The sequence below is a fragment of the Cyphomyrmex costatus genome, unplaced genomic scaffold, assembly GCF_001594065.2.
Source record: "Cyphomyrmex costatus isolate MS0001 unplaced genomic scaffold, Ccosl1.0 scaffold33, whole genome shotgun sequence".
Lineage (NCBI taxonomy): Eukaryota > Metazoa > Arthropoda > Insecta > Hymenoptera > Formicidae > Cyphomyrmex > Cyphomyrmex costatus.
The window spans coordinates 796,333-823,520 of record NW_017277450.1 but is presented as its reverse complement, the minus strand read 5'-3'; the positions used below and the strand labels follow the sequence as shown (position 1 = coordinate 823,520).

Sequence of the window (27,188 nt, the reverse complement as noted above, 5' to 3'; positions counted from 1 at the left end):
GTGTGTGTGTGTGTGTGTGTGTGTAAATACATTATAACTAACCTAGAGCTGATTGTGGCGGATAAAATCTCAGAAGAACATTTCTTGAGCCAGGAACTTTTCCTGTCACTGTCGTGGGGGGTTGAGCTGCTGGATTGCGCTTCCAATGCTTCATAATATGAGAAAAGGAAAGTTGCATATGCTCCTCTACTGTCTAAAAAGATATGGACAAATAATTGAAAAATATTTATTAATATATTTTAATAAAACATTACAATAATTATATGATTTATTAACTAATTTCACGGTGAACTTACCACAAGATTAAAATGCTTCGTATTAAAGAACATAAGCGTGCTTAACAGAACATGTGGAGAATGGGCACCTAATTGTTTGCATTCCCATAAATGCTCCTCTTCCACCCTGGTCACGATGTATTCTGCAAAACAGACAACATGGTGTTCGAAAAGATGAAAATAAATGATAAAATAAAAATGATGAAAATAAAAATACAAATGTTATAATAAAAATATAAATATTATAAATGGATAATAAAATACTTACGTGCATCGTTGTATAGTACAGAGAACCTTTTCGCTACCTCATTTAGACAATCCGTAAATTTCTCATAGTACGGATCCGTGAATATGTTATCAATCCTGTGGTTTTCAAAAAGATATTGCTGTATTCCTAAAACAAGTACGCGAACAAAATATTTAAGATTAAAATCAAAATTTACGAAAGAAATAGGGTAGAGTGGGACTATTTCGTTCATTTCTCAGGATGTTGGTCATATTTCTGAGCAACGTATATTGAACATTTAAAAATCATACTTGTACTCTCAAGAAGCAATCATGATTGTATAAGGTAGTTATAAGTATGTTACTACATAAAAATATTGTTTGTTGCCATAAATTTTACATTACTTTAAGATTGAAAATGACGAAATAACTCTGCACTACCCTATCTGATATAATTATAATTGCTAATTCTCGTATTATTCAAAAGTTGATTTACCTAAGCAAAGATAATATATTGTATCGGGAGCATATTCTGCACCATTCGGTTTTCTCACTTCCTTCACAAAAAGGCATAGTGAATAATTTAACTCATCCGCGGTAAGTTGTAAGAGATCTGTCTTGAACAACTTTATCTTTCTCGTCATTGTAATTTGTTTTTCTAATTCAGCATTTTTGCCCACGACCTGTATATTTTTAAAATTATCCGTAGTAGATATTTCTGTCTTGTTATCGTATATATAAATAGAAACATTTACGAACCCATTGTCTCCATGCATTTACGCCAAATGTATATTTTAACGCCATATTAGCATCGGGTTTTTCTATCGGCTCCATAATGCGTGGTTGCGGGGGTGGCTGTGGTTCCGGCGGTGGCATTAATGGCATATCATTTGTACCAGAGACGCGTCTCATCCGTTTAGTTGGTGTTGATCGAGGTTTGTATGGCACAACACGTTTCCTTCCTCTAGAAGTAACCATCAGTCGTTCCGATTGCACTGAAAAATATATGAGAGTTGTTAAAAATTAAGTTAATTTTAACAGTATAAATGACGAGATATAATTATATTAATAGATATCTTGCTAATTCATTTTTAAAACACATTACATACCATCGTTGTCCAAAGCATTTTCTGGCGGTGCCTGCGTAGCTGTAATCGTATTCGGCGTCAAGGCAGCTTCCAAATCGACTGCTGGCTCATCTAATTCTCCTGTGGCCATTTTTAACGCCATTTGCAACATGTCATCTCCAAAGGTGTTACTGGAATCAACTGCTTCCGGACTGAAACCATCACTATGTAAATTGTCTTGATCAGCTGTGTCACCTTCCCTAAACAAAAATTTTTACTTTTGGTGTGTGAAATAAAAATTTTAAGAAGCAAATAAATTATAATAATTATAACAAATATCAATTTTGTATCTTCAGTTATCAGACAGATTATTAGCTTAATATTATTTTGTGAAATATTAATATATTTTCTTTTATTCTAAGTTTATTCCGTGCAGAATTAATCTTCCGCCGGCAGACGCAGAGTCTCGCGAGACCCGCGAGTCAGAATTATCTAGTTTTTTCAAGTATGATGCGTGAGTCAAGTGCGCTTCTTCCTCTCCTATTTTATGTTTATCGCTCGATTTCGGAGCAGCTCAGTGAAATTTAATATAAAATTGTAATTACGAGAGATAAGTTCCTACATTTTGCAATAACTTTCTATATATTCTAGCTTAAAATAGCAATAAATGCAGTCATTGTTCACAATGTATGTAATACAAAAGAAAATTATATGTAGTCTGTGAAGAAAATGAATAAATATATGTTTCTATGACAAAATATGTGTTCCTCTTCCTACATATTTGAAATAATCTACTACATATTATAATAAAAAAACTATATTAATTATAATAGTTATAATAAAAATTATTAATTATTAAAAAAAACTGTTTTTTTAAATATTTTGAAACAATTTCACTCTTGGATGAACCTTTGACCCTGCGTTTACCGTGCGTGCGAGTATCACGACGTCCGCTGTCTGAGGGTTAAACATATTGCTATTAAATATTGTAGATATAATTCTGCATTTAATAATCTAAACTTTAAATCAAAGATAAGAAAGAGTGCTGCGACAATACCTTCTTCTTGCGTTACACAAAACAAAATAAAGTTTTCTTTATTTATTTCTTTATTTTGTTCTACATGAGTGAATTACACGCTTCTAGCCATAAATTTTAAGTTTGTTTTACAAATTGACAAAAGTTACTTTAAGTTCATAAAATGAGTATAACTTCACAATTGTATAACTTCACAGCTTGTATTAACTGATTTAGATAAGACATTAGCAGTGTTGTGCAGTACCTAGGTACTGTAACTAGGTACAAATTTGCGTATCTAGGAATTGTACCGAGTACTTTTTTTTTCTGGTACCTGTACCTATACCTAGGTATCATTTCTTGTGTACCGGTACCTATATTTAGGTACACATTAGTTATTTTTCAAATCCCCACAATTGCTTAACTGAAAACTCATCATACAAGATCTGAGTGTGCAAATTTATTAGAATGATCTAAATTAGAATGAAAGTCTAAATGTTTATGATTTTTTAAATGTAATTATTCTAATAAATTTATTTACACATTCAGATACTGTGTTAATAAGTAACATTTTAATAATAGCAGGGTACTAAAATGTCACATTTTTATAATAAGTAAATGTGTATCTTGTTACATTCATATGTATCATATGTCAATATATGTACATGTCAATTCTGATAAAACTAAAATAGTTTTATAAATTAAACTTGCATAGAATATTTATGTATGTATACATAAGATATATGTATAATAACTTAATAATTAAATATTACGTGCAGATACATGAAATATATAGATTATATTTAACAAATAAGCTGTCGAAATTGCATTTTGTCGTCAAAATGCAATTTATCCTGAGCTTTCATGTTAAAAATAAAAGTACCTATAAGATACCTTTAAGGTACATTTAAAATACTTGTATCTGTACCTATGTATATTATTTTTTTAGTACCTGTACCTCGGTACATTTTTTCTAGAGTACCTGTACCTGTACCTAGGTATTGAAAATAGAGTACCTTGCACAACACTGGACATTAGACAATATATTAAAAACTAATTTCTTTTTATATATAATTAACATCTTATTTATATTTATCGCTAACTCTCAAATTGCCCTTCACTTTTTCCTTTTATTGTTTGAAAATAGTCAAAAGTAAAAAGAAGAGAAGGTCAGAGAATGATAGAAAAATAAGTAAGTTGGATAAGAAAAATAAGATAAAAGAGAAAAATAAAGTAAATTAAAATAAAGTAAAAATGAAAATAAAAAAAATAATAATAAATTCATTGTTTGTAGACAATTTACGGTCGGTACAAAAATTAGTTAATAATAATAAAGATCAAAATAAAAATAAGAATAAAAATAAACGGAAGGAGGAAGCGCTACGTCTTTGTAATTAGACTGTTACATAATGGGCCAAGTGAAATCGTATCATTCTGTAAATTTAATCCATGTTTTTATTTCTTAACCATTTCAGACAAAAGTCTTTTGTTCCAAATATTTTCTTTGTCTAAAATTTTAATATTGTTCCAATCAAAATCATGAGATATTTGTATTCTATAATTATCGATAATTGAGCAGTGTCCCTATTAATATTATTTCTATGTTCAGACATCTGTACTTCAACGCATCTGCTCATCATAAGAGGCATCGCAATCTTTGTACATCCGCCTGCAAAGTTGTTGGTAACGGATCTTTCTGAATTCTAATGAAACTGGTTTAATGACAGGATGCACAATGAAAACTCATGTCTCTTGATTTAAAATATTACGACATGTGACAGATTTTTCTTTACAATTTCTATTTTTCAAGTATAATTTTAAATAAAATTAGTTATAGTTTGGTTTTTTTTTTCTATAGCAATTTTGCCAAATTAATTTTAACATTGTTATAAGATAGAATACAATCTTCACAATTGCAACGTTACAAAATTAGATTTGATGGGTGTTTTTTTTTTGTACTGAAGAGGACCCAAAACGAGGGTCAAAACGTATACGTTAATGTAATAAATTGTATTTCATACACTTACATCTTATGTTGGCTCTTTTACACATTAATTATTATATTTAGACAATATATTAACGCAACGCAAATTTAACTGGCGTGGCTAATTGCTCTTTCTTATCCTTGATTTAAATTTTAATTAGAGAGAGCTGAGCCATTTTAATATTCTACTTTTCAATCCGTAAATAATATTAATTTGCTTACCTATCATCTACCGAATCCGAATCACTGTCATTGGTCTTTTTTTCGGTAGCTACCATCTCGGCCATCATAAGAAGTTCAGCTTCGTACGGATCAGCTGGTATTTTCTCTTGTATTTTCTTGATATCTTTTAGAATTCCCTTAGTACTGTTTCTCGTAGTAGGTATGAATAGAGGAACGGGAATGGGCAGAGGGAAAGGCATTGGAACTGGGAAAGGCATACTATACATATGCATTGGAAATGGAACGTAAATTGGAACTGGTATGGGTACAATCACCTGTTGAACGTTTTCCGTCGTTTGTGTCTCCTTTGTACAAGGATGAGGACGCACAGAAACTCCTTTCGTATGTACTATAGGCTTACACTGCATACTCTTGTTATGCACCTTTACTGGACTAGGTGGTCTGGTAATCACTTGTTGCTGGCAGACCATTTGTGTTGCTTGACTCGCGTTCACAGGTATTACCATACTATTTTGCTGTGGCGTCGGACTTGCTGGTCCATTCCCTATTGTAGCTAAGCTCGTTACCGAAGAGATAACAGGCATTGCTTTCTTATTTTGTATCTCATTGGGAACAATTTGATTCGTACTTTTCTGTGGTAATGTAGTCCTCTTGGGTAAGCCTGTAGGTACGGGATCATCGCTCGATGGTATAGTTATAGGAGACTTAGTGTATTGTGCTTGAAAATTCATGACGCAATTGTACGAACAAAAATTACGTATTGTTGCATCTGACATTGTTAGATGATAATGCGCTAATGAATATTCTTTACATAAATCACAGTTAATTCGTTTTGCAGATACTGCATTGATGGAAACCTACAAAAAAAATTTTTTTATTATATGTATCTAACAGTATGTTGTTAGAAATCAATTCCAGACGATATGGCTAATGTATGTAAACATTGGATTATGTGATATTAATTCTGTTATATAAATAAATTCCATGTAATCTATTAGAATCGTATATATTGTTAATATTGACATTAAAAAACATAAAGTTTTTTTTAAAATCGTAGAAGACCAACGTTGGACTACTTGACTATTACATTGGCGAAATGTATACATTGACTATGTCGTCTGAAGTTAGCTTTATTTTACGTAAAATATTATACCTGATATAACGTTAAACAATTTAAGCTGCACATCATCAGGGTTTGTCCCGTTTTTGATAATTCCTTTTTAATCATATCAAAGTTATATTTCTTTACTTTGCACCAATTACATGGAACTATCTTTCTATTCGTTATAATAAATATATTTAAGCATGTCTTGTTACAAAACGTATGAGGCTCATTCTCATAAAATACAATAAAATGTTGCTTATTAGGTAATTCAAAAAATTTTTTGCAGGTAGAACATTGTTCAGGTTTGACCTGTTTCACGAACTTAAATGCAGCAAAGCAAGGTTCGCTGCATATAGCTACTGGAGTGCTATTGTATATTTGAACTTCGCAGTGTACAAGTTTTTCCTAAAACAAAAAAAGAAAAAAATTACACATTTAACAATTATTTATAACGAATGAGGACCAGAAAAATTACATTACCTCTTTACAGACGCTGCATGGTTTTTTCTCTGTTGCTGGTGGCTCTGTAGAATTCATTTTTGAATATTTTTCCATACAGTCTTGAGTACAAAAGTCTTTAAATTGTCCTTTTTCTCCGACTGGCGCAAGAAAACCGTCTGTGCTAAAACTTATGTCTTTTTGACAGTAACTGCATACTTTTAAACCCTTTTTGAATTCCTCTAAACACGACGAACAACAAAACTGCCTTACGTCACATCCAAATCTCACGCAATATTTTCCTAAACTCACAGCTTGAACTGTACCATTACAATTCTTACAGAAACTTCCATACTTTCTTTGGAACTTTCCTAAACATTCTTCATTACAGAACTCCATTGTTTCCCAGGAAAGATTTCGCTCGTCCTTCGCATCTATAATTAACATGCAAGACGCACAACGCTTCTCTCGTTTAGAGCTGGTTTCTTCGGTTAATATATTGATTACTTTACTATTAGCTGCTTTAAATAATGCCTTACACGTTTTTGAACATACAGGATAATTTTCTGTATTAAGTTTCACTTGAAATTTGCATACTCTTTCTTCACCACATTGCTTACATGTATCTTTGCTACTAATCTCTTCTACTTCTGAATTTTTTTCATCATCAATATTAATAATATCCATTGCTGAAATTACATTTTTAGTTGCTGACTTATCTAGAACAGTCGCTTTTTGTTTTACGGTACTTTCTGCTTCATTTTCATTTAGAGTTATTAATTCATTTTGTGAAACATCTTTCTGAAGTTCAGAATTAGATTTGCTACTTTTCTGTGTTGTTTTTTCGCATTTCGAATCTTTGGTAATTACAGATTCATTTTGATCATCATCTATTGTTTTACTAGGCTTATTTGGTATTATTACTTTCATGCTATCTGGAATGATACATAATTCATCATCTTGTCCTGGCAATACGTCGGTCTGTTCTTCGTCTGTTTCCATCGGTGTAATTTCGTCGATATTCTTTTTCGCCTGTTCATCTTGTCCTTTGTGTGATTTCGTGGAGGACATATTTCTCGCTTCTGTTTCTGACGTACTGGTACCCGGAAGATCAATGTCCATTGAAGTACTTTCGAGAGTATCAATGGCAGTTTGTACATTATTTGATGTTTCAGCAATATTATCCATGTCTTTATCGATAGTATCATTAGCATCCTTTGAATCGTTTAACGCAGAATCGGCACTAAGCTTTTCGTTACAGTCATTTTTAGCATTTATCGCATCCTGCAAATTATTACCTTGCTCATATATCTTTTTAAAACTAAGCCCGTTTTCGTCGATTTCTGCCTGTTCTATGTTTTCGGACGTAAGATTGTCACCGCCAAATGGATCCTCTGCGTCCATAGACTGACCTTCAATCTGAGAATCATCCTGTTTGTCATGAGGGAATTGTATAAACTCTGTGTTTTCGGGTTCAATGTTTTTCTCAGACACATCCTTTTCAGAATTTTCTAAATTACTGTCTGAAGATTCCGAATCCATTTTTTTCTCCAATGCAGCTTCAGTCTGTAACACTTGCATATCATCAGCATTATTACTCGATTCATCTAGGATATCACAATCTTTATTATTTTCTTTAGATGACATGTCGGATTCATTTGCAACATTGTCGGTAGATTTCCTACTATCATTTGCAGTATCATCTTGAACTTTACACGAGTCATCAAGAGTTAATGATACCTCTGGATCGCATATTTCGGTCAAACTGGATATATCTGGTTCTGCCGTTTCGACAGATACATAAATCGGTTCGTTTTCTTTACAAGAACTTTCAACCGTAGTATTTTTTTCAGTTATTTCGACTGTGTTAGTCTCTTCGATCGTTTCGACTGTGTTATTTTCTTTTGTTGTTTCAATTATGTTACTTTTTTCAATCATTTCGACTGTATTATTCTCTTTGATTGTTTCCATTGCATTAGTTTCTGTAATTGTTTCTACTGTGTTATTCTTTTTGATTGTTTCGACTGTGTTATCCTCTTCGGTTGTTTCGACTGTGTCGTTCTCATCGGTTGTTTCGACTGTGTTGTTCTCTTCGGTTGTTTCGACTGTGTTGTTCTCTTCGGTTGTTTCGACTGTATTGTTCTCTTCGGTTGTTTCGACTGTGTTGTTCTCTTCGGTTGTTTCGACTGTGTTGTTCTCTTCGGTTGTTTCGACTGTGTTGTTCTCTTCGGTTGTTTCGACTGTGTTGTTTTCTTCGGTTGTTTCGACTGTATTGTTCTCTTCGGTTGTTTCGACTGTGTTCTTCTCTTCAGTTGTTTCGACTGTGTTATTCTTTTCAGTTGTTTCGATTACGTTATTCTCTTCGATCATTACAGCCTCACTGCTGTTTTCAGACAATGCCATTTCAACTGCTGTTTCAATTTCAGCATTAATTGCATTATTTTCTTCGATCATTATAGCCTCACTAATATTTTCAGATAATGCCACTTCAACTGCTGTTTCAATTTCTGCATTATCTTCCTCACTGGTTTCTAAATATGTATTAGAATAATTTTTTTCCACATTTGATATAATCGAGTCTTTTTCAAAGGCTATTGTAGTTTCTTTAAGTAATCTTTTTGTTTCATCAAGAACCTCTAAAATATCTTTATCAAATTGTGATTGTTCAGGCTCCTTATTTTCTTCCACAACTTTTTCGATGTAGCTTTCAGCATCATCTTTATTCTCAGAGTTGCTCACAATTTCTGGTTGAAATACAACACCAATATCGTCCAAAGATACTGGATTGTCCTTAGAATCCATTATTACTTGTGACTCATCCATTAAAAATATCTAGAAATGCATGATAAATTTTAATAAAATATTCACAACTTTTTTAATAAAATTTGACAAGATTTTGAGAATACATTCCTGTTACACTTATTTTATCTTTTATGAAAAAGAACATAACATGATACAGTACACAGATTTTGGGAAATATGTTTAACAAAAACGAGCAGTACTCTGAATATAATAGAGGATAAACCTCGAAACGAGGAAGGAAATAAAAAGAGACGATATCATAGATACGAGCCGACATCAACATTGTTCGTAGGCGATATAGGTTAGGCGAAAATCCGCTCGTGCCGTTACGTTTCCCCTACCTGCTACTGTCCAAGTAGTTAATCGTCGATTCGATATCGTTGAGCTCAAATCAATTTATGCTTCAATGGGACGAAATACCGCGAACACGTGACGTATCAGACGATATTGCGTATCCATTCGCAATGTTCACGAACGGCCGTCTGCTACAAGTACATACAGACTGTTCCGTTAGCCGGGGAACACGGCGAAGTGACGCGCAATCAGTGCAACGACGCGACGCTATGAACCCCTGCTGACTTCACACCTCAAGTCCCCAAATCACGCGAGTCGTTCAAATCGGACGATGCGATTATCGAGAATCCGTCGTACCGATATATAGCGATGTTCGATGGAAGTTTCCGGGATACCGAACCGGCGAGGCAATGACCGTACATACGCCAATTGTGGCTAACTTCGTTCCGTAGAAATCCTGATCACGAAAAAAAAGGATATTGCTTGCTTGTCCATATGAATTCGCGCGTAAAAATGCACGGAGGAACGAGCCAATCGCAGGCGTAAACGCTGCAAAATAGCATTTGCAGAAAAAGCAGCTTTGCAACTGTTGTAAGATTTTTGGATATGTTTGATTTATACATTTAGATCCAATGCGGAACTAACGACAAGATCAATCATAGTAATGAATTTTTAAGTCCTCATGTTTAATAGAGTCCTATGTATAAAGAGCGGCATTCGAACCTCCACCATTGATCGGGTACCTACCATTATTTCCGCCATATTTGGACCGCTCCAGTGTTGTAAACATACTCCAATCTCTCCAATGGCTTCAACTCTGTACTTCGACGTGGCGATATTAACTTCTCTAAATAATTTAATTTAATTTGAATTTGTATCAATAATTAACAAATCTGACGTAAGAAGAACATGCGCATTGTGCGTGCAACGGAACGCAGCCAAAGAATATTGTCAAAATTATAAATATATGCTTCTTTTTATATATATGACTCTAATGTCAAATTCGCGATTGGTAGTAGCCGATTGGGATAAAATTCCTAAGTTCAGATCTGTTCTGTCAAATTTTCTATTAAAATATTTAATTATGTAACAGAAAATTAACAAAAAAAGTTATTTAATTATTCTCTTAAATTTTCTATTAAATTTTTTTTTTTGTATATATTCGTGACGGGATAAATTGAGAAGAAAAAAGAAAGACAAAAATTACAAAGAAGCCCTAATTTTATATATTGAATGAGTGTCACATTTTAAAATGCTTTCTTACTTATTGAAATGCAAAGAAAGAATGATATTTATGTCACTAAATGGAAAGCATTTCTTCTTATTGTTGAATATTCCTTCAAGAATTCCAAATAATTCCAAATCCTTGTTATTATTAGTGCTAGAATCTTGTTAGAAGTATTAAATGTTATTGACCGTTTTTATATTTTAAATTGAGTATTTTTTATGTAAAACATAAAATTCTGAAATTTTTTGACTTTTTAATACTTTTGTCTTTTATATTAATGACAATTCATTGATAAACATTTTTTTGTTTTATCATTACTTTATTTTCATAGTAATTTATTCGAATTCTTTTGGTAAGAGAAATTGATATTTTTAGTGTTCTGGTTAATTCTGGTAAATGACAGTACATACTATTTTCGCAGAATTAATAAACAAAATAGGCTAAACTAAAGGAAAATTCAAATAAAAACAAAGTCTTTTATTGTTTTTAAATACATTTTAATCGAATAGCTACGTTCAGCAAAAAAAGCAACTTTACAACTATTGTAGAAATTTTAACATGATTGGTCTTGCCCTTAGTTTCTCACTGGAGCTAAGCGTATAAACCAATTATATTCGAGAATTTTACAACAAAGAATTTTGCAAAGCTGCTTTTTCCGCTGAACGCCGATATGTTTCTTCCTCAATTTCTTCTGCACTTCCAGATCCTATATATTTTAAAGAAAATATATAAATTTCAAAGGCAATCAAAATTTATAGAAGAACATTTGCAAAGAAATTAAAAATATTACAAAACATTTACAGATTATGTGTTATTTACTATCGTCATCCGAACACAATCGTGTCACAAGCGCGCGATTTTAAAAAACAGAACCTAACAATTCCAATTTATTTACCGTTTCGAAAACAATTCAAGCGAGCGAATCACCGCAAAAGGAGGCCACCGTGGGGACGGAATCTGACGCTGTCATTGGACAATCAATTCACATCGTGCGCCTAACTTCACGGCATTTTCACGGAATTGAATTCCGAAATCATCAGCGTTTCTCTCGCGAAACGATCGCCCTTTTGAGACTTTCGGATATTCGATAGCATCGAGAAAACGTGCAAGGCCGTCCTGTTTGCTTACACAATTTATGAAATACGTTAAACGCTAGCGTGACGATAAGCAAACAGGGCAGCTCGGCCGAGTTCAATGACCGCGCGTGAGTGCTCAAGTGTTCACATGCGAGTGCACGCGAGTATCACAGTGGATGTCGTGCGTATCTCCGACGATTCCAACTCGTTTCAGAAGAATCTCGAAATCCATCCTGGACTACTCGAGTGCGATGAGAAGATCTTGCGTTTGAGAAGAGGTGCGAGTTGTCAAGTGGGTATAATCGCTTCGTCGGAATCTCGGAACGACAACAGTGCTTGGCGATCCGTTCAGGGTGTCGCTTCTACCGAATTAATCGTGTTTTAGAATAAGTGTCCACGGATTCTACTTGTCGGCGACGAAGGTAACGAGGAATCGCATCACCGATTCATCGCCGACAGAGACAAAACTGTTGGGGCGTGCTTCTGAAAAGGAGCTTAGCGTCGCGCGACGACCGTGGTGAAGGAAGAAAGAGGAGCAACACTCGTCGGGTCGAGGCGCAAGCAGCGCAAGGTGGTGCGTGACGATTACACCGCGTGGTGACACGCGTTTTAACGAGCGGAGCGAGTTGGAGAGGGCGAGCAGAAAGGACGGACGGATACGTGCGCGCGCGCGCGCGTACTCCACGGACATCCAAGAATATATTTATTGCGTGCCACCAAGAATCGAGCGTGCTTCCTGCACCAGGAGGTTGTGTTGCGGTTGCTCTCCGGTTGGCTGTTGTCGTCGAGGCGGCACTCGCGATTGCAGGAAACCGGAGCTCCGCGCTCTGCCTCTCTTCTCCTCCCTCCCTCTCTTTTTCTCTCTCTCTTTCTCCTTCCTTCTTCACAGTGAACGCGCGCCCGACGTTCGACTACTTCGGCTCATCATCCAAGGCATTTCAAGGAACGACGCGTCGTCGATCATCGTTACGGCGGAAGAGAAACGAGAAAATGGCCGACAATTGGACGCAGAATATCGTTTGCCGGTAAGAGACTGTAACGGCCGTTTCGCGCGTCTTGTGTTTTCGCAGAGAGATTTCTCGCGGGAGATATTTACGCGCCCAGTTGAGTTTTACGTAAACCGAGATGGAGAGGTTAGTCGCGTTAAGGAACAGCAACGTTCGATCGAGACACTTGAACACAATAATATAAATATTGACACTAGGCGGAATATCCGTCTTCCTCTCTCTCTCTCTTGTCGTTACGGATCTCATGACGATTTCAAACGTGACGGGCGTTTCTCGCGAACACGCGGCTTGTCGATGATTTTTGTCCTGCGTTTTTTGCCATAATGAATAATGATATGTTTTGTTTTAGGTACTTCAAGAATGGCACTTGCCGTGAGGGAAACAACTGCCGGTATCGACATGTGCAAGGGAATAGAAATGATGCAAGTATCACTGAGGCAACATCTACCCATAACCCTGCTTGTATTGTCACTTGTCGCTTCTTTAAACAGGGAATGTGTAAGTTTGGCAATCAGTGCCGTTTCCGTCACAGTTCAGGTACCACAGATAACAATGTCGTGCAGATAGATGCAACAGAGATCGCAACTTCGGGTCAGCATACATCGAACTCTTCAAGAAATAAGTAAGTTTAGAAATTCAATTTTAACTCATGAATTTTCTATTCGTGTATTCAGCTAAATCTAGAAACTCTATAATAGAACTCACTTATTTTGTAACTTATTAGGCTTGTCTTTTTAATTATCTGACTAACATGCGGTTTAGACAAGGGTTTAGATTTAACTCAATGATAATATAAGAATTGTGTTCTTCTAGTTATGATTAATTACTAAATTAATGATTTTGTCTTAATATATAATTTAAAAAATTATTCACTATAAAATCATTCATTAGTAATGAATGGATAGAAAAGTACAATATAATTTTTACATCAATAGTATCAGGTTAAGCTTAATTATAAAGTAACCAGTAAATAAAAGACTAGACCATAACAGTAGTAACAATATTGTTACATTGTCATTGCATAGATTTTATGCATTTTAAAAGTTATACAACAGCTGTATTCATAAAAAACCGATCATCGAATGCTCACTGAGTCTTTAATGCAAGATTGATTCCTTTATGTAGATGTAACAAAGAATTGAAAACATAACCAATCATGTTAAAGAATCATTGAGCAGTTTTCTCTGTTAAATTCACCCAATTTTGAATGATGCTGACATTGTAGTTAAGCATTATAGAATAGGAAACAGAGTTTGGCTATGAACAATTTTGCCAAAACCTTATAAGAAAAGTGTATATACTATCTTCTTATATATATATTATCTCACTTTGTAATTTTAGGACTCTATTATGTAACTTAAGCCTAATACATAATTAAAAAACGTAAATAATAAGAACAGAGAATAAGAGATTTTAATCTATCAGAAATCGTGTATACTAGAATGCCTGGCTTCTGATTGATTGAAATCTCTTATTTCCTGTTTCTATTGTCTGTGCTTTCTGTTATGTCTCAGGCATTAACGATACTGTCTTTAAGAGTTATAGAAGCTTTATTAATTAAAAGTTGCAGTAAGATAATATAAATGAGACTGAGACAGTATACAGATTTACAGAAAGAATAACGCACGCACGCACTAACTAAATTATGAATGATCTGTGTGATTACAGAAAAACTGAAAAGCGTACTGCTGAAGAATGGGTGAAGGCACCTGAGTTTGTACCTACGACTGGGTCACCAATCGCCGGATCATCGTCTATAGATGGAGTATCGTCTACTTCAGGAACATCCCCAAGCACGTCAATGCCAGTCTCATATGCTCAAGCTGTTAATCCAGCTGGTCAAGCTTCGAGCCCCTCCTTAGAACCTCTGTGTCCTTATGCAGAAGCAACTGGAATCTGTAGAAATTCAAATTGCACATATCTACACGGTGACATTTGTGAATTTTGTAGTCGCGCGGTCCTTCATCCATACAATGAGGAATTGAGGAAAAAACATAACAATGTAGGTTCTTACTTTGTTGTTTTTTTAATCCAATTTATCTTATTGATTATATTGAATTAACTTAAACATTCTATGGTCTATATTTTATACGTCTATTTTTTGCTTAAGGTAGATATTAAGAGCAAATTAAACGATTACTAAATTTCTAAAAACCATACGCACAATGTGATTAGGGAAAAAAATATAAAATATTAGAAATACGAAAATTAGGAAATAAATATAGAAACATAACGCACACAATGAATACGTACAAGATATAAGATCTACAGATTTATCTTCTATTTTATTTGTATTTATTGTGCATTACATTTATATCTCTATTTCTAATTTTTTTATCTCTAATATTTAATATTTATTAAGTTTTATATATTGAAAATATTTATTATGTTTTTAATATATCGAATATTTGCTAATAATGATGTTTTAATTGTTATACAGGCATGCGTGAAGCAACACGAAGCAGATATGGAATTATCATTTGCTATTCAACGCAGTAAAGAGAAATCTTGCGGCGTTTGTTTCGAGACAATAATGGAAAAGTCCTCGCGAGAACAGAGATTCGGTATATTGCCGAATTGCAATCACTGCTTCTGCCTAACTTGCATCAGAAAGTGGCGCCAAGCCAAACAGTTCGATAACAAGATTATAAGAGCATGCCCAGAATGCCGTATTCCCTCAGACTTCGTCTGCCCGAGTATGTATTGGGTGGACACAAAAGAGGAGAAAGAAAAATTAATAAGAGATTATAAAGGCGCCTTGAGGTACGAGATGATTGATAACATATCTTTATTTTACCGTGTTCTAATAATTTGTCTTTTTTCTCTTACAGTACTAAGGATTGCAAGTACTTCAACAAAGGTCGTGGAAAGTGTCCGTTCGGTAATAAATGTTTCTATCTCCATGCACTTCCGGACGGAACTAAGAAAGACGTAGGTCCGCCAGTTCGACAGAGGCGCAACACCACTGACACCGATATCGACATCTTGCACGTAAGTATTGCTTATTTACAAAATTATATTTGTTTTGATAGACGCGTTTCATTTAAAATATCGTCGGAACAAGCGATTTAGAATTCTCCGTATTGAACACAGTCGAGCTACATCCGTTTACATACTTTGCACACTCTAGTGTATATACATACATATGTATACGCAGAACGTGAAAGAGCGGTTTTGCACTATTTACAGCAACTAATCTTGTGGGATTTCTTCGATGAAAGGGACGATCGTTGGATGTATCTCGATTTAGAAGATATCCCTTTCTTCTCAGATTCCGACGATTCCGATTGGTCCGATTATGAACTGTCGTTCGATTAGACGAGCAAAACTAGTCGACCGACACAAAACTGCCTTGATACTACTGTTATCATTGCTACTCTGTTGCTCTATGTCGATAGCTACTTCCTTTATCGCTTATGCGCGGCTTTAGCGACTAAGAAAATTACTAGATAATTAGCAAATAATTTGAATTATTATAATTCGAAGACGTTCTAGTTACGTAGAAGAAAAAAAAGAAAACAAGAAAAACATGCGCACTTTCCTAAAATGATAATTTATATATAAAAAAAAAGCTGTTTAGTTGTTTACCGTCAAAATAGATAAAACGCTTTCTTTCCTTTCTTTTTTATAGATAATATTAATCAGTTTTTTATTTCTACATAAGATGATAATAGTTGTTAAAATGTCTATTTGCAACAGTAGAAAAATTGTATTAATACTTTAACAGAATAAATAAAGTGACATTGTAATAACTATTATTTTCAACATCATAGAAATAATCCTTAAATATTGTCTACAAAGAGAATGTGTTCTTTACTATTTTAATGGCGATTGTATACTTGTGTATAAATAATTACGAGATATACAATTTCAATAATTATTGCGGTACATAATCGAGCACAAAAAAAAAGGCAGGAAATATGGACAGTAAAAATTTCCTTGTATATGCATCGTAACTTTAAAGCCACTTTTGTGTAACTTGACCAATGCTCTACTAACTGATTGTTCCAGCACTATTAATTCAGTGGTCCAAATTTTATCAGTGAATAGATCGATATTTTTCCGATGTTCGTTTCCTCGTAGAGTAATATATCCGTTTTTCCCGATACTAATTATTATTATTGAACTATACGACAATGCATGATCTGAAATACGTCTATACATTAAATCGAATTGTAGAATATGTAAGTCAATGCATAAACAGAATTTTAGTTGATTATCGTCAATGAAATATAAAAAAAGTAATTATTTTTTTTCGTATAAGCAGAAAGATATATCAAAATAGTTGAAGGGTAGTTTAATTGTAGCTTGGTTTGATTAAAAGGCGTCTTTTCCTTTAAAGTGAATAGATTAGATTATATTTACTCTATTTTGTAATTTCAATAAACATTTTTCATCCAATGATGTTACATTATTATACGTACTTAATCAACATGTAAAAACTATAGAGAATGTGCTAACATGGAATTTAAACAAAATTTTCCACAATGCAAACTACCATCTAAATCGATTTTACTGGGCTTTATTTGTATTTGTAATAAATATTTATATATACAGTGGACATGTTTTGTGATTGCAATATAATATTGCGCTTGATGTGAAGGAAAAATAAAATGAATTATATGTGTCATGTTCATAAATATAATTCTGACGCAGCAATGTTATCAAATGCACATTGCATTCAATGATGAAATCCTTAAGCGTAAACTTATTAATTGTTGCAATTACAAAACATATTTAATTATAACACGTCAAAGATTCATAACAATTACTATTCACATGTAAAATAGAAAAACTGGACAACGATTTATTACTTGTGTGATCAGTGTGCATTGTTAGTTCAATTTATCACTAGTTCATATCGAAGGTACGATTTACAACTGTCGTCCTACCTCTTGCTATGGCTCCGCGAATCTTTATACATATATATACAATACATTTCTTTAAATTATTATACAGTTGTTTAGCGTTACTCGTGAGTAATGGGTATTCCTTTAAGAGCAAGTGTGTAAAGTGAATGTGATATATGGTACGGGCGTATTGGTATTTGTGTGTGTATGCGTGTACGTGTGCGTGCGTGCGTGTGTAAATGTGCGAATGGAAAGTACGAATATGAAAAAAAATTGTGAGAAAGAGACTATGGATAGCATATATGCGGGACGAATAATAACAAATGTAATAATAAATGGAAGCTTTGTGTGAAGTGCGCATTTGTAGACGAGATTAAAAAAAAAAGGAACAGTAGAAATACGCACGACGGAGTTGGACCCACGACATAGAGCCATGCTGGGAATCATCGTCGATCGTTTTTACATTTTATCGATTTACTAATAATAGCAACTCGTTCCGACAACCGTTCTCTCGATATAGAACCATGATAATTACGCTTTGAAGGGCATAAAATTCTTTTGTGTAAAACTGACGAGATGATGCATACGTAAAAATACACCAAAGAGATACGATATTCATCCTCTAGCATTGAATATTTCGTGTGATGTCATTTTTTAACTTTCCGCTATGAATCTTTCCGCAATATATTTATGACAAATAATTACATTGTTCTACATATAGTTCCTGCTCGCACTTACAATCTGATTCGTATTCATAATAAAAAATGATCAGCTTTTACAACAGAGAACCGTCGGTACTGCCTTTCAAAAGCTATGTGATTATAGAGTAATACATATATTATTCATTGCGCTATTATAAGGTCAGTTTCTTAATCCGCCTCGATAAAGTGTTTTATCGGCTCGAACTTTCGCTATGCTATGAGAATATCGTTTATATATTTCCCATAGAATTTCTATATTGTTAATTTTATCGACAATTGTTAGAATAAAACGCTTTATATTGTTACCGGTAATGTATAATAGAAACATTCTATGGTACGCTGTGCGTTTCGAGCGGCTATTTTTCGAGCTACTTTCTTTAACAACCACAAATTTCCCGATAAAGGAAATAAAAGTAAAACGCTTAAGCGATATTGGATTGTAAGATAGCGGAATGTACGATCGATGAGTCGATTGAGAATTTTCAAGTCGGTAATAATTTTGTGAATGATAATGAATTTACGATGGAAACGTCTTTAATGTTAGCACGTTCAGTACCAGTATACATATCGCCGTTGTAGGAAGAAAGTTAATTGCGTTGATCGTTGCGCGTATTTGTCGTCACTACCATTTTTATTTATCTTCAGCTAAGCGCGCGATACATTTATTGAATTATTATACTCTAAATGTATCAGACGCGAAAGGATATAAAATTAGCAGTTGATGTCTATCAAGTCGTTCAACAGTGTTCAGCGCAGTTTGTCTTGATTTTGGCGATGCATTTTCGGAGTTAACTTTGGAGTTCACTCGCGCGCGTACGTAGTGCATAATACATAGTAATTCTAAAATCGAGATTCCACTGTGTGATTTTTTTTTTTGTTAACAACGCAAAGAGAGTAAGGAGTGGCTGATTTACTGATTCATTCAGGTTATTATTCGAACGAGATAGCGAACGTTAGAACGATATTCTTAATAACTTCAATCCTATTCTCAGGATGGTTTCATTAAACTAGAGTTTAAAAATTATATAGAATATACGGAACAACCGCGTGCGTTATGTCTCTGCGTGCAGAATTCAATCGCCAAGATTCTACCGCAAGTGTGCATTAATGCGAATTAATCGTACTAAAAGTACCTGCATTGAATACTGTATTGCGTAGTGACGAGTATTTTTTTCCCTCTTTAACAACCTAAATACGCTTTACAGATCGTTAATTCATTTACATAAGCTGAGATCGAGCGTCTCTAGCAATCTTTCTTTTTTGTTTCTTTCGGCTCTTACGGAGTACGGTTCTTTAGGAATAACATTGTTGTGCCGATTGTATCATTTTATTTTTCAGCGTATTATTTATTTTTATTCAACATGTTAAACGTGTATTTTATCGTGTGTGCCGAAAACGCTCAAAGAGTCTTGCGAGTTAAGGAAGCAGAATTACACTTAAGTCTTTTCTTTTTTAGGGGAGGTAATTTGTTGATGTCACGCTAAATTTCTATACGTAATTAAACCTTATATTTTTGTAACTTGTCGCGTCGAACTGCGTTATGTAATAAAGGCTCTATAAAGCGGATATAATAAGATATACGATGAAAAATCTTATATTTGTTAGGTAGCGCACCATCATGAAAAGGTAAAATCGACGTTGAAAACATTGTTGTGCCACAGCTTGTTTCTTACGTCTTTAATAGATCTTAGATTATTGTGAATGTTTTTTTAGCCAATAAATAATACGTAGATGAAGCAAACTGTGTTTTCACTGCATAATGCGAAGCAAATTACGAACGTTCGCATTATCTTTCTTACACCATCCTTGTACACGTAAAACAAGCAATTGTAGGGAATATAATTCTATCAATTAAGGAAGTTAATTTTATTGATAAGAAAGAATGAGCTCTCTCTCTCTTTCTCTCTCTCTCTGTCTTGGAGTTCTTTCCTTTTTTTGCACTTGATTGGTAATATACGGTTGCGGAACTGTCGCTGTGTCATGTTTGCATTGTTATCACTGATAAAGTATATCATTGTAAACTTATCCGGATATGTTCAACAGTTTTCTGATGGTTAATGCACTAATTAATGCACATCAGATATGTGTAAAAACGTGTTAATTTTTGAATAAGTCGTAAAATATTGCATACGATCGCTTGCGAAACTTATGATAAAAAACACTTCTAGTAGATGCAAAACAATTGCTTCCTTAAAGGACGAGGAAGGGAGGGAGGAGGAGAAGAGACGACCGAATAATTCATACGTCGATTACATGTAAAACAAATTATTATACATATATTAAAGTATCTACCATGGCAAAACGCGGGAATTTTTGATGAATCGTTTTATTGCACGATATCTACACCAGCATATGAGAAGAACATGAAGTACCTGAAAATTTAGCTAGACACAGATCTGAAAATAATTTTGTTGGATTGTCAAAACAATTATGTAAAGCGTTCAAGCATGATGAATAACGTTGCAAGAAACTTTGGCATTTTTGAAACCATCTTGAACATCTTTTATATTCATACAGCATAGAAGCTTGCAGCCTTATTTCCAATGTTACTTTAATATTGTTGAAATAATGCGTGCTGTATTATTTTGTTCCAACAATATTATTGGATTGTCCATAAAGTCCGTGCGGATTTGTAAGCAAAATTTGAATGAAAAATTTTTTTCGTTAAAAATAATTTTAATATACAAATTTTGTTTCACAATATGTTTCTGTATCTTTTGGATAATTTTGTAATTACTCTGTCGTAGATTTTCTGGATTTTTAAATGTCATATATTAAAAATCTACATAAACTTTTCGGACAATTCAATATCTTCAAATCTGTATTTAGCTAAGTATTTAGCTGTTTCAGCAAAAATCTGTTTTTTTTTTTTTCGTGCATATTTCCCTTTACTCCCGCTGTCTGTTTGCCAGGCAGTTGGTTTCACGTGTCCGTTAGCTTTTGATAAAATAGGATTATTGATAAAAGGTATATTATATAACGTGTTAGAAATTATTCGTTTGCGTCGGAAGATCATCGGCCCGATCATGTAACTCGCAACTAAATATGAAAGTGTCGCCTGTAACGCCGTTGTGAAATTGGTGAGTTTTCCCTTTATTCCTGTACGCAAGAGGATAATTCTCCTATATTTTCAACGTTGATAGGGGAGAAGGCTTTAGTCGAAAGAGTGGATATTACGTATGTTCGTAGAGCTCAATGAGGCAGGAACGAGCGATCCTGCCTTCAATTTCGTTTGTCACATGATATATTTTTGTTATTGGATGTAGACTAATAAAATCGACGGTGTAAGTCTCTAGAAGACCGGGGTTCAGGTGTTTTCATGTATTTCGCATCCTCCTTCGGCCGTCCCTCCATTCCTCCACTGCGGCGAGTTCTCGAGAAATTATTTCGTGCGACATTTATCTATTTTTTAAAAATATAATTTAAACGTATTTTATTGCTCTAAGATTACGTTGACTCTGATAAAAGTCGTCGAATTTCTCAATCAAGAGGATATAAAAATCGACTCGTTTTTCAATGAATCGATAATGCGTGAATCTTTTTTTTTTGTACGAGCTTGCTTTTGTATTGTTTGTTTTCGAAATTAGATTGCTGTTGAAGATTTAAACGTGCCGTCATGCCGCGCAAAATTATTGTATATGTGCCGAGACTTATCGTGATACTCCTTGGTGCACGTTTTTATCATCAGAAACACTCGACTTTCTTCTGCGATATCGACGGATGTTACGGAATTTCCAAGTTTCGTTCGAAAATAAACGATAGATGGTGACTGCGGTAACTTGTAGCAGCGGCGAACTCGGTCGAGAGCTTCGATCATGAGTTTATTTTCAGAGATAATTTGTCGCGCGAAAATGACAAATGTATTTGTGACCGTAAAATGTATCGAATCTATCAAGAGATCTGATGGCATGGCGACAATGCGAAAATGGTAGTATCCGCTGATGATGAAAATTTCACGATTGTACGCTTAATTCTTTTGACGAAAGTATTTCTCGCAAATGAACAAAGATCTCGTCCTCAACGTTATAATCGGCTGACCATTAGGATTTATATTAATAAATGAATTTTATTATTTATTTTTCTTATCGAAAATAAGTTTATTTTATCATTATTTATTTTTTTATTATTTGAAAATATAGCCGATTATATGGATTATATTTGAGCTGCACAGATTCGGACGCTTGAAGACTTATGCAACGCTCGTTCAAATATAGGGTAGAGAGCAAAAGAGTTAAAGAAAGAAGCCTATCTTTCTTTAATTCTTTATGATTTTATATCGAGACGCATTTAATTCTTAGTACATACGATGATTTTCCTTTACTACACAATCGCGCGTTGTTTGTGTTTTCGATTAATTTTCATCGCTTTTACAAATTCACAAACATTATTAATTGATTCTTAATAAACAATTTTGAACATGGTACAATTCTGAACACAATACTTGAATCCAATTTTTGATTGGTATCTCAAAGGAAAAGAGATGCATAAAACACGAATGTACTTAATCGTGTGTACTTCAGAAATTTATGTTTTCGCTTCGTTGCATTATTTTCTCTGGAAATGATTATTTTTTTCCATGCGTAAATGAATTAAATTGCGAGGCTTACGTACACGCGAAGATAATTAATGTAGACGAGACCGAGAAGATCTTTCTTTTGCAAAAAGGCGATGGAATGGAAAGCCGGGACGAGCATCTCTTCTTAATCCTCCACGGTAATGCTATGAATTACACGTTTTCTCCGTTAAAATGTTTAGCGTGTCTACAAAAACTTATCGGAAATAAGTTTCTTATCGTTAACATTATTTGACGAGAAACACGTTGAAGCAATAAAGTTCTTTTCCTATCTGTCGCTTTTTTTATCATGTAATACAGATCATTCACGCTGCGCCACGTTGATCGCGATGCTTTTACTAACGTTGCAAAATTAACGAGAGATTAACGTCGATTGTTCAGATAATTGTCGTAGAATTATGATTAATTGCTTTGCCGAGTGAGAGAGTCACTCGCTGTCTGTTTATGCTCTCCTTTTAAGCCAGGAATAATTACCTGCTTTTTTTTTTGTAAGCGATCACCTGTGATGTTTTTTTTACATCTCAATTAAAAGTCACTATTAATTATATATTGTTGTAGTTTTGATGACTTATTAGTATATTTGAGATTATTAAGTACTTACTTTATAAATTCATTGGAATGGAAATAAATATATCTTTTCATTAAAAAAAAAAATATACTGAAAAAATCTATATAAACTTTGAAGAGTGAAAAATGAGCTAGTCTTGAAAAAAAGAGAACCCAATTTTCAATCTTTAAGAGTAAGATTTTCTTTGAAGTGAGATTCATTAAAAAAATTTAGAGAGAGTATATATAGATTTTTTCTATATTTTTTTTAAACAAGAAAGAAAAGAAATGAAAAAAAATGTATAACAAATATGAATTCTCGATAAAAAAAATCAATTAAGTTTTTAATTGCGAGAGTGTGAAAATCACTTCAAGAGTGATTATTTCCGAGCTTATTTTATGAATTTTATTCTAACTTGATTAGTATTATATTATATATATTCATATTTTTATCGATTTCATCAAAATTCATCCGAGATATGCCTGTATTTACTTTCGATTTCTTTAATATGCGTAACATTTGTTTAACATTCTCTCTCTCTCTCTAAAAAAAAAAAAAAAAGAAAGGATTTCTACAGCATTCAAGTCGGTTTTCCTAATTGTGAATGGTATGCGAATCTCCCGTGCTCTGGATCGAAAGTCTGAACAGAAAGGGACTAGTCGAAAGGGACGAATGCCAGCAAAAGGGACATCCGGAGATCGGATTTGTCCAATTGACGGAGCGGAATTTCGTGCGACGAGCACCACGGCGACTGTCGTGTTTACGTCACTCGTTTGCGAGGCGCGACTTTGTCGTCGCGCGGTAGCCAGGAAGGGGGTAGGTGGGGAAGGCTTGGCCGAGCTCTCGGATTCGCGATGGTTAACTAGAACAGCAAGTTAATCTCGACGAGCACGGCGAATTAGCATATAAATTCGCCGAAATTGTCCCTACATATGTATCCGGCGATGCACGACCGCCGCGCCGCGCCGCGCGCGCGAATATCGCGCGCGGGATCGCTTTGAGTCGCAAGACGCGCGCGGGCTTCTCCCCTTTGTGGCCGTACGATTCGTTGGTCTCCTTTGTGAGTACCTCTCTACCGCTGCAGGCGGCATGGATGGTATTCGGGCAACACGTATTACGCGCATATTTCTACGAGGGAACGACGGCGCGGTCTCTGCCCCCGAATCTCTTTGCCCAAATCGTTGGCCGCGAATCGAGTGGGGCAGTGACCGCGAATGTTTCACGCCATGTACGGATCGCACGCCATTACGCGTAATCAGGAAATGTGGTTCCGCAGCGCGTTTACAAAATGAAATATCGCACCTATTCGACGCGATATAGAATGTCGACCGACCAGTTTAAACGAAATCCCCTCCGCAGGCTTTGACATTGTAAAGCAATCGCTGAATTACACGTTCCATTGTGTATAGCCTTTCAGATGTTTTACGGGGTTTCGATTAAACCAGAGTATAAATTTCGCAATATACCGGATATGCGATAAAAAAATATTACCACTCATGTTCAACATCGCGCAATTAAATTCCGAGCGGTCGAATCGTTTAAATTACTCAAGTCTAATATGTTTATTGAAGTCCGACAAATCTATCGAAATCCTACAACGATGATGGAAAATTGGATGAAATAAATCGAATAGCCGGCTCGAGTCTAATTGTCACGTTTACCTTTCGCGTCGCTCGTCATATACCTATGTATGCACGCGCGTATACAAATCTTATTGGTACAATTTCGGTCTCAGTTTGGCTTTTAAAATTTCGTTGCAGCGCATACTGTGGATCTTGATGTTCTGGATAATAGGCGCTCTGTTATTCTTCCGATACGCATGGATTCGCGTGACCAGATTATTTATCCACGGCTTCCAAGAGAGACTGGATGACGGCGACGATGGTGGTCGACGAATGTAATTACGAGCGAAGGTGGGTGGTTCGGGCGACCAGAAGTCTAATTAAATGGTCGTTCGTGTGTTTATGTTCTTTCAGAAACCGCGAACGCGAGAGACGACCGTGGAAAAGAAAGAAATCGGATGGTGTTCGCACGGATTCGAGTTTCGAGATACAAGCCGGCACGGACTTTTAAACGCGTGCGGTAAAATGGTGTTTAAATTTCCCGTGAAAAAATATAGGTGATGTTGAGGAAACAACGAACGCACGCATGAGAGAAATGTGTTTGGTATTTATCATTATAATTGCGTGATAAAATAATTATAGTGAGAAGCTCCATTTGTATATAGTTATTACTGCTGTAATGTTGGCACTGAAAATGACTATAATTGATTAGATTTAATATTATGTTTATATATGTGAAAAGGTTAATAATAGTTAATATCAATTCTTATTGGACAGCTTAAATTTCAAACCGAATGAAGTAAAAAGGGTCATTTTTATTTTAACGTTGAATAACTCGGTGAAAAAAATTCGTACAGGGCTCAACAAAAAAGCAAAGTAAAGATTCACTCTTTCGAAAGCTATAAACCGCATTTGTGCATAATTTTTACTTGGCTCCGTGGAACTTCTCAAATTTCGTAAAAAACTTTTAGGTTTGACGCACCTTCAATTATGTTTATGTAATTTCACGAAATATCAGTAATACCGTTTTTAAAGTACAGGTCTAAAAAGTAGAGAAGATTTCAAGCTTTAAAATGTTTTTTTTTTAAATTTCGATACGATGATTTTTGACGAAGTTATTCCATCTCGAAATTTGCCTATTTTTGCAGAATGTAACAAGTGATCCTTTAATTCTGAGTAGTGTATTAAAAAATACATATAGTTGGTATAAAAAACCGATTATAATTATAATCGTTTTTTTACAACTTTGCTGTAATTTTGTTGGAATGTTTCAAAATAGTTCTTATTTACTGGGAACATTATAATAGCAATAATAAGAATATGAAAATGAAGATTCAAAAACAATAAAACAATCACGATGACAGGGCAATGAGAGTATCAATACAGCGCAGTAATTAGGGCGCAACTATAACAATATATTTAATTTAAAATTAAAAAATTGAAAAAATATAAACGTTTCGGTCCTCATTCAGATCATCTTCAGTAATAATTGAATATAAAAAGATTTTAATCCAAGATGTCTATGTTACAATTTTTGTAATGAAGCTTCTCATCATAATTATTTTATTACGCAATTATAATCACAAATACTAAATACTTTCCTCTTACCGATAAAAAGAACAGAAATAATGATTATTCTCTTCAGTTAAACAGGATTTTTTTCACATATACAAAATATAAATTAATCCATTTCTATAATTATAGTTAGTTTTAAGGTAAACAACGTCCATTTTATATACACTTATTAAATAATGAACTAAATTTTAATCAAATTTAATACATTTTTTGTAGTTGAATTGTTCAATTGAATTGTTTTAGTTAAATTAACGACATATCATATGGAAACAATGGCGATCTATAGAAGTAATTTAAAAAGAATTCAAATTGGATATCCTAATTTGACATTATGAATTAAACAGTACAGTGAAGAGAAGTCACTCCGAACCGGTGCCTCTTTTTGCAGTGATTATTTTTTTAAAGGGACGGAGACGCAATAATTCATTTTTATTGAATTACACTTCTGTGCGTACTTGTGCCGCTGCTTCCTCGTTCCCACGACATACGAAATTATTGAAAATCCGTGTTTGCACGCGATTAACTCGGATCTGATTTAGATAAACGTTAATTCACGACGGTCGCGATATATTTAGGAAACGTTTTTCTCTAGCGAATTTCTTTAAAAATGCGAGAGGTAAATCCGGACAGTAGTGGGTTAATGGGAGGAATCTCAGAGGTCCGGACGTGAAGAAAACGTAA

General features: G+C 34.3%; 2 protein-coding genes across 3 annotated transcripts in view; one reads left to right on the top strand and one right to left on the bottom strand.

Moving 5' to 3' along the window:
* woc (zinc finger protein without children) overlaps positions 1 to 8,807 on the bottom strand; it is a 9,486-nt gene extending 679 nt beyond the window's left edge. Inside the window, exons 1-9 of the mRNA XM_018542297.1 lie at positions 6,335 to 8,807; positions 5,903 to 6,259; positions 4,789 to 5,606; positions 1,610 to 1,827; positions 1,260 to 1,495; positions 997 to 1,183; positions 544 to 669; positions 297 to 418; positions 43 to 193 (exon numbers count right to left, since the gene is read on the bottom strand). Coding sequence (XP_018397799.1) covers positions 43 to 193; positions 297 to 418; positions 544 to 669; positions 997 to 1,183; positions 1,260 to 1,495; positions 1,610 to 1,827; positions 4,789 to 5,606; positions 5,903 to 6,259; positions 6,335 to 8,746 — 4,627 coding nt within the window. The 5' untranslated portion in view covers positions 8,747 to 8,807. The remainder of the gene's footprint in view (positions 1 to 42; positions 194 to 296; positions 419 to 543; positions 670 to 996; positions 1,184 to 1,259; positions 1,496 to 1,609; positions 1,828 to 4,788; positions 5,607 to 5,902; positions 6,260 to 6,334) is intronic.
* A 3,533-nt stretch (positions 8,808 to 12,340) lies between these two features.
* LOC108775904 (probable E3 ubiquitin-protein ligase makorin-1) lies at positions 12,341 to 25,271 on the top strand. Of its 2 annotated transcripts, none has more exons than XM_018542369.1 (6): positions 12,341 to 12,717; positions 13,049 to 13,321; positions 14,368 to 14,701; positions 15,140 to 15,462; positions 15,531 to 15,690; positions 25,131 to 25,271. In XM_018542369.1, exons 1-6 carry the CDS (start codon positions 12,683 to 12,685, stop codon positions 25,269 to 25,271), a joined length of 1,266 nt encoding a protein of 421 aa, XP_018397871.1. In that variant the 5' UTR covers positions 12,341 to 12,682. The 2 variants fall into 2 exon arrangements, with proteins under 2 accessions (XP_018397871.1, XP_018397872.1); XM_018542370.1 differs by lacking the exon at positions 25,131 to 25,271 and adding an exon at positions 15,889 to 16,222.
* Positions 25,272 to 27,188: the final 1,917 nt, after the last annotated feature.

Excerpts from the sequence above, each read along its gene's own strand:
- LOC108775904 (XM_018542369.1), top strand. The coding sequence starts at position 12,683 with ATGGCCGACAATTGGACGCAGAATATCGTTTGCCG. Across the intron at positions 12,718-13,048 it reads ACGCAGAATATCGTTTGCCG|GTACTTCAAGAATGGCACTT; the intron begins GTAAGAGACTGT and ends GTTTTGTTTTAG. Across the intron at positions 15,691-25,130 it reads CCGATATCGACATCTTGCAC|CGCATACTGTGGATCTTGAT; the intron begins GTAAGTATTGCT and ends ATTTCGTTGCAG.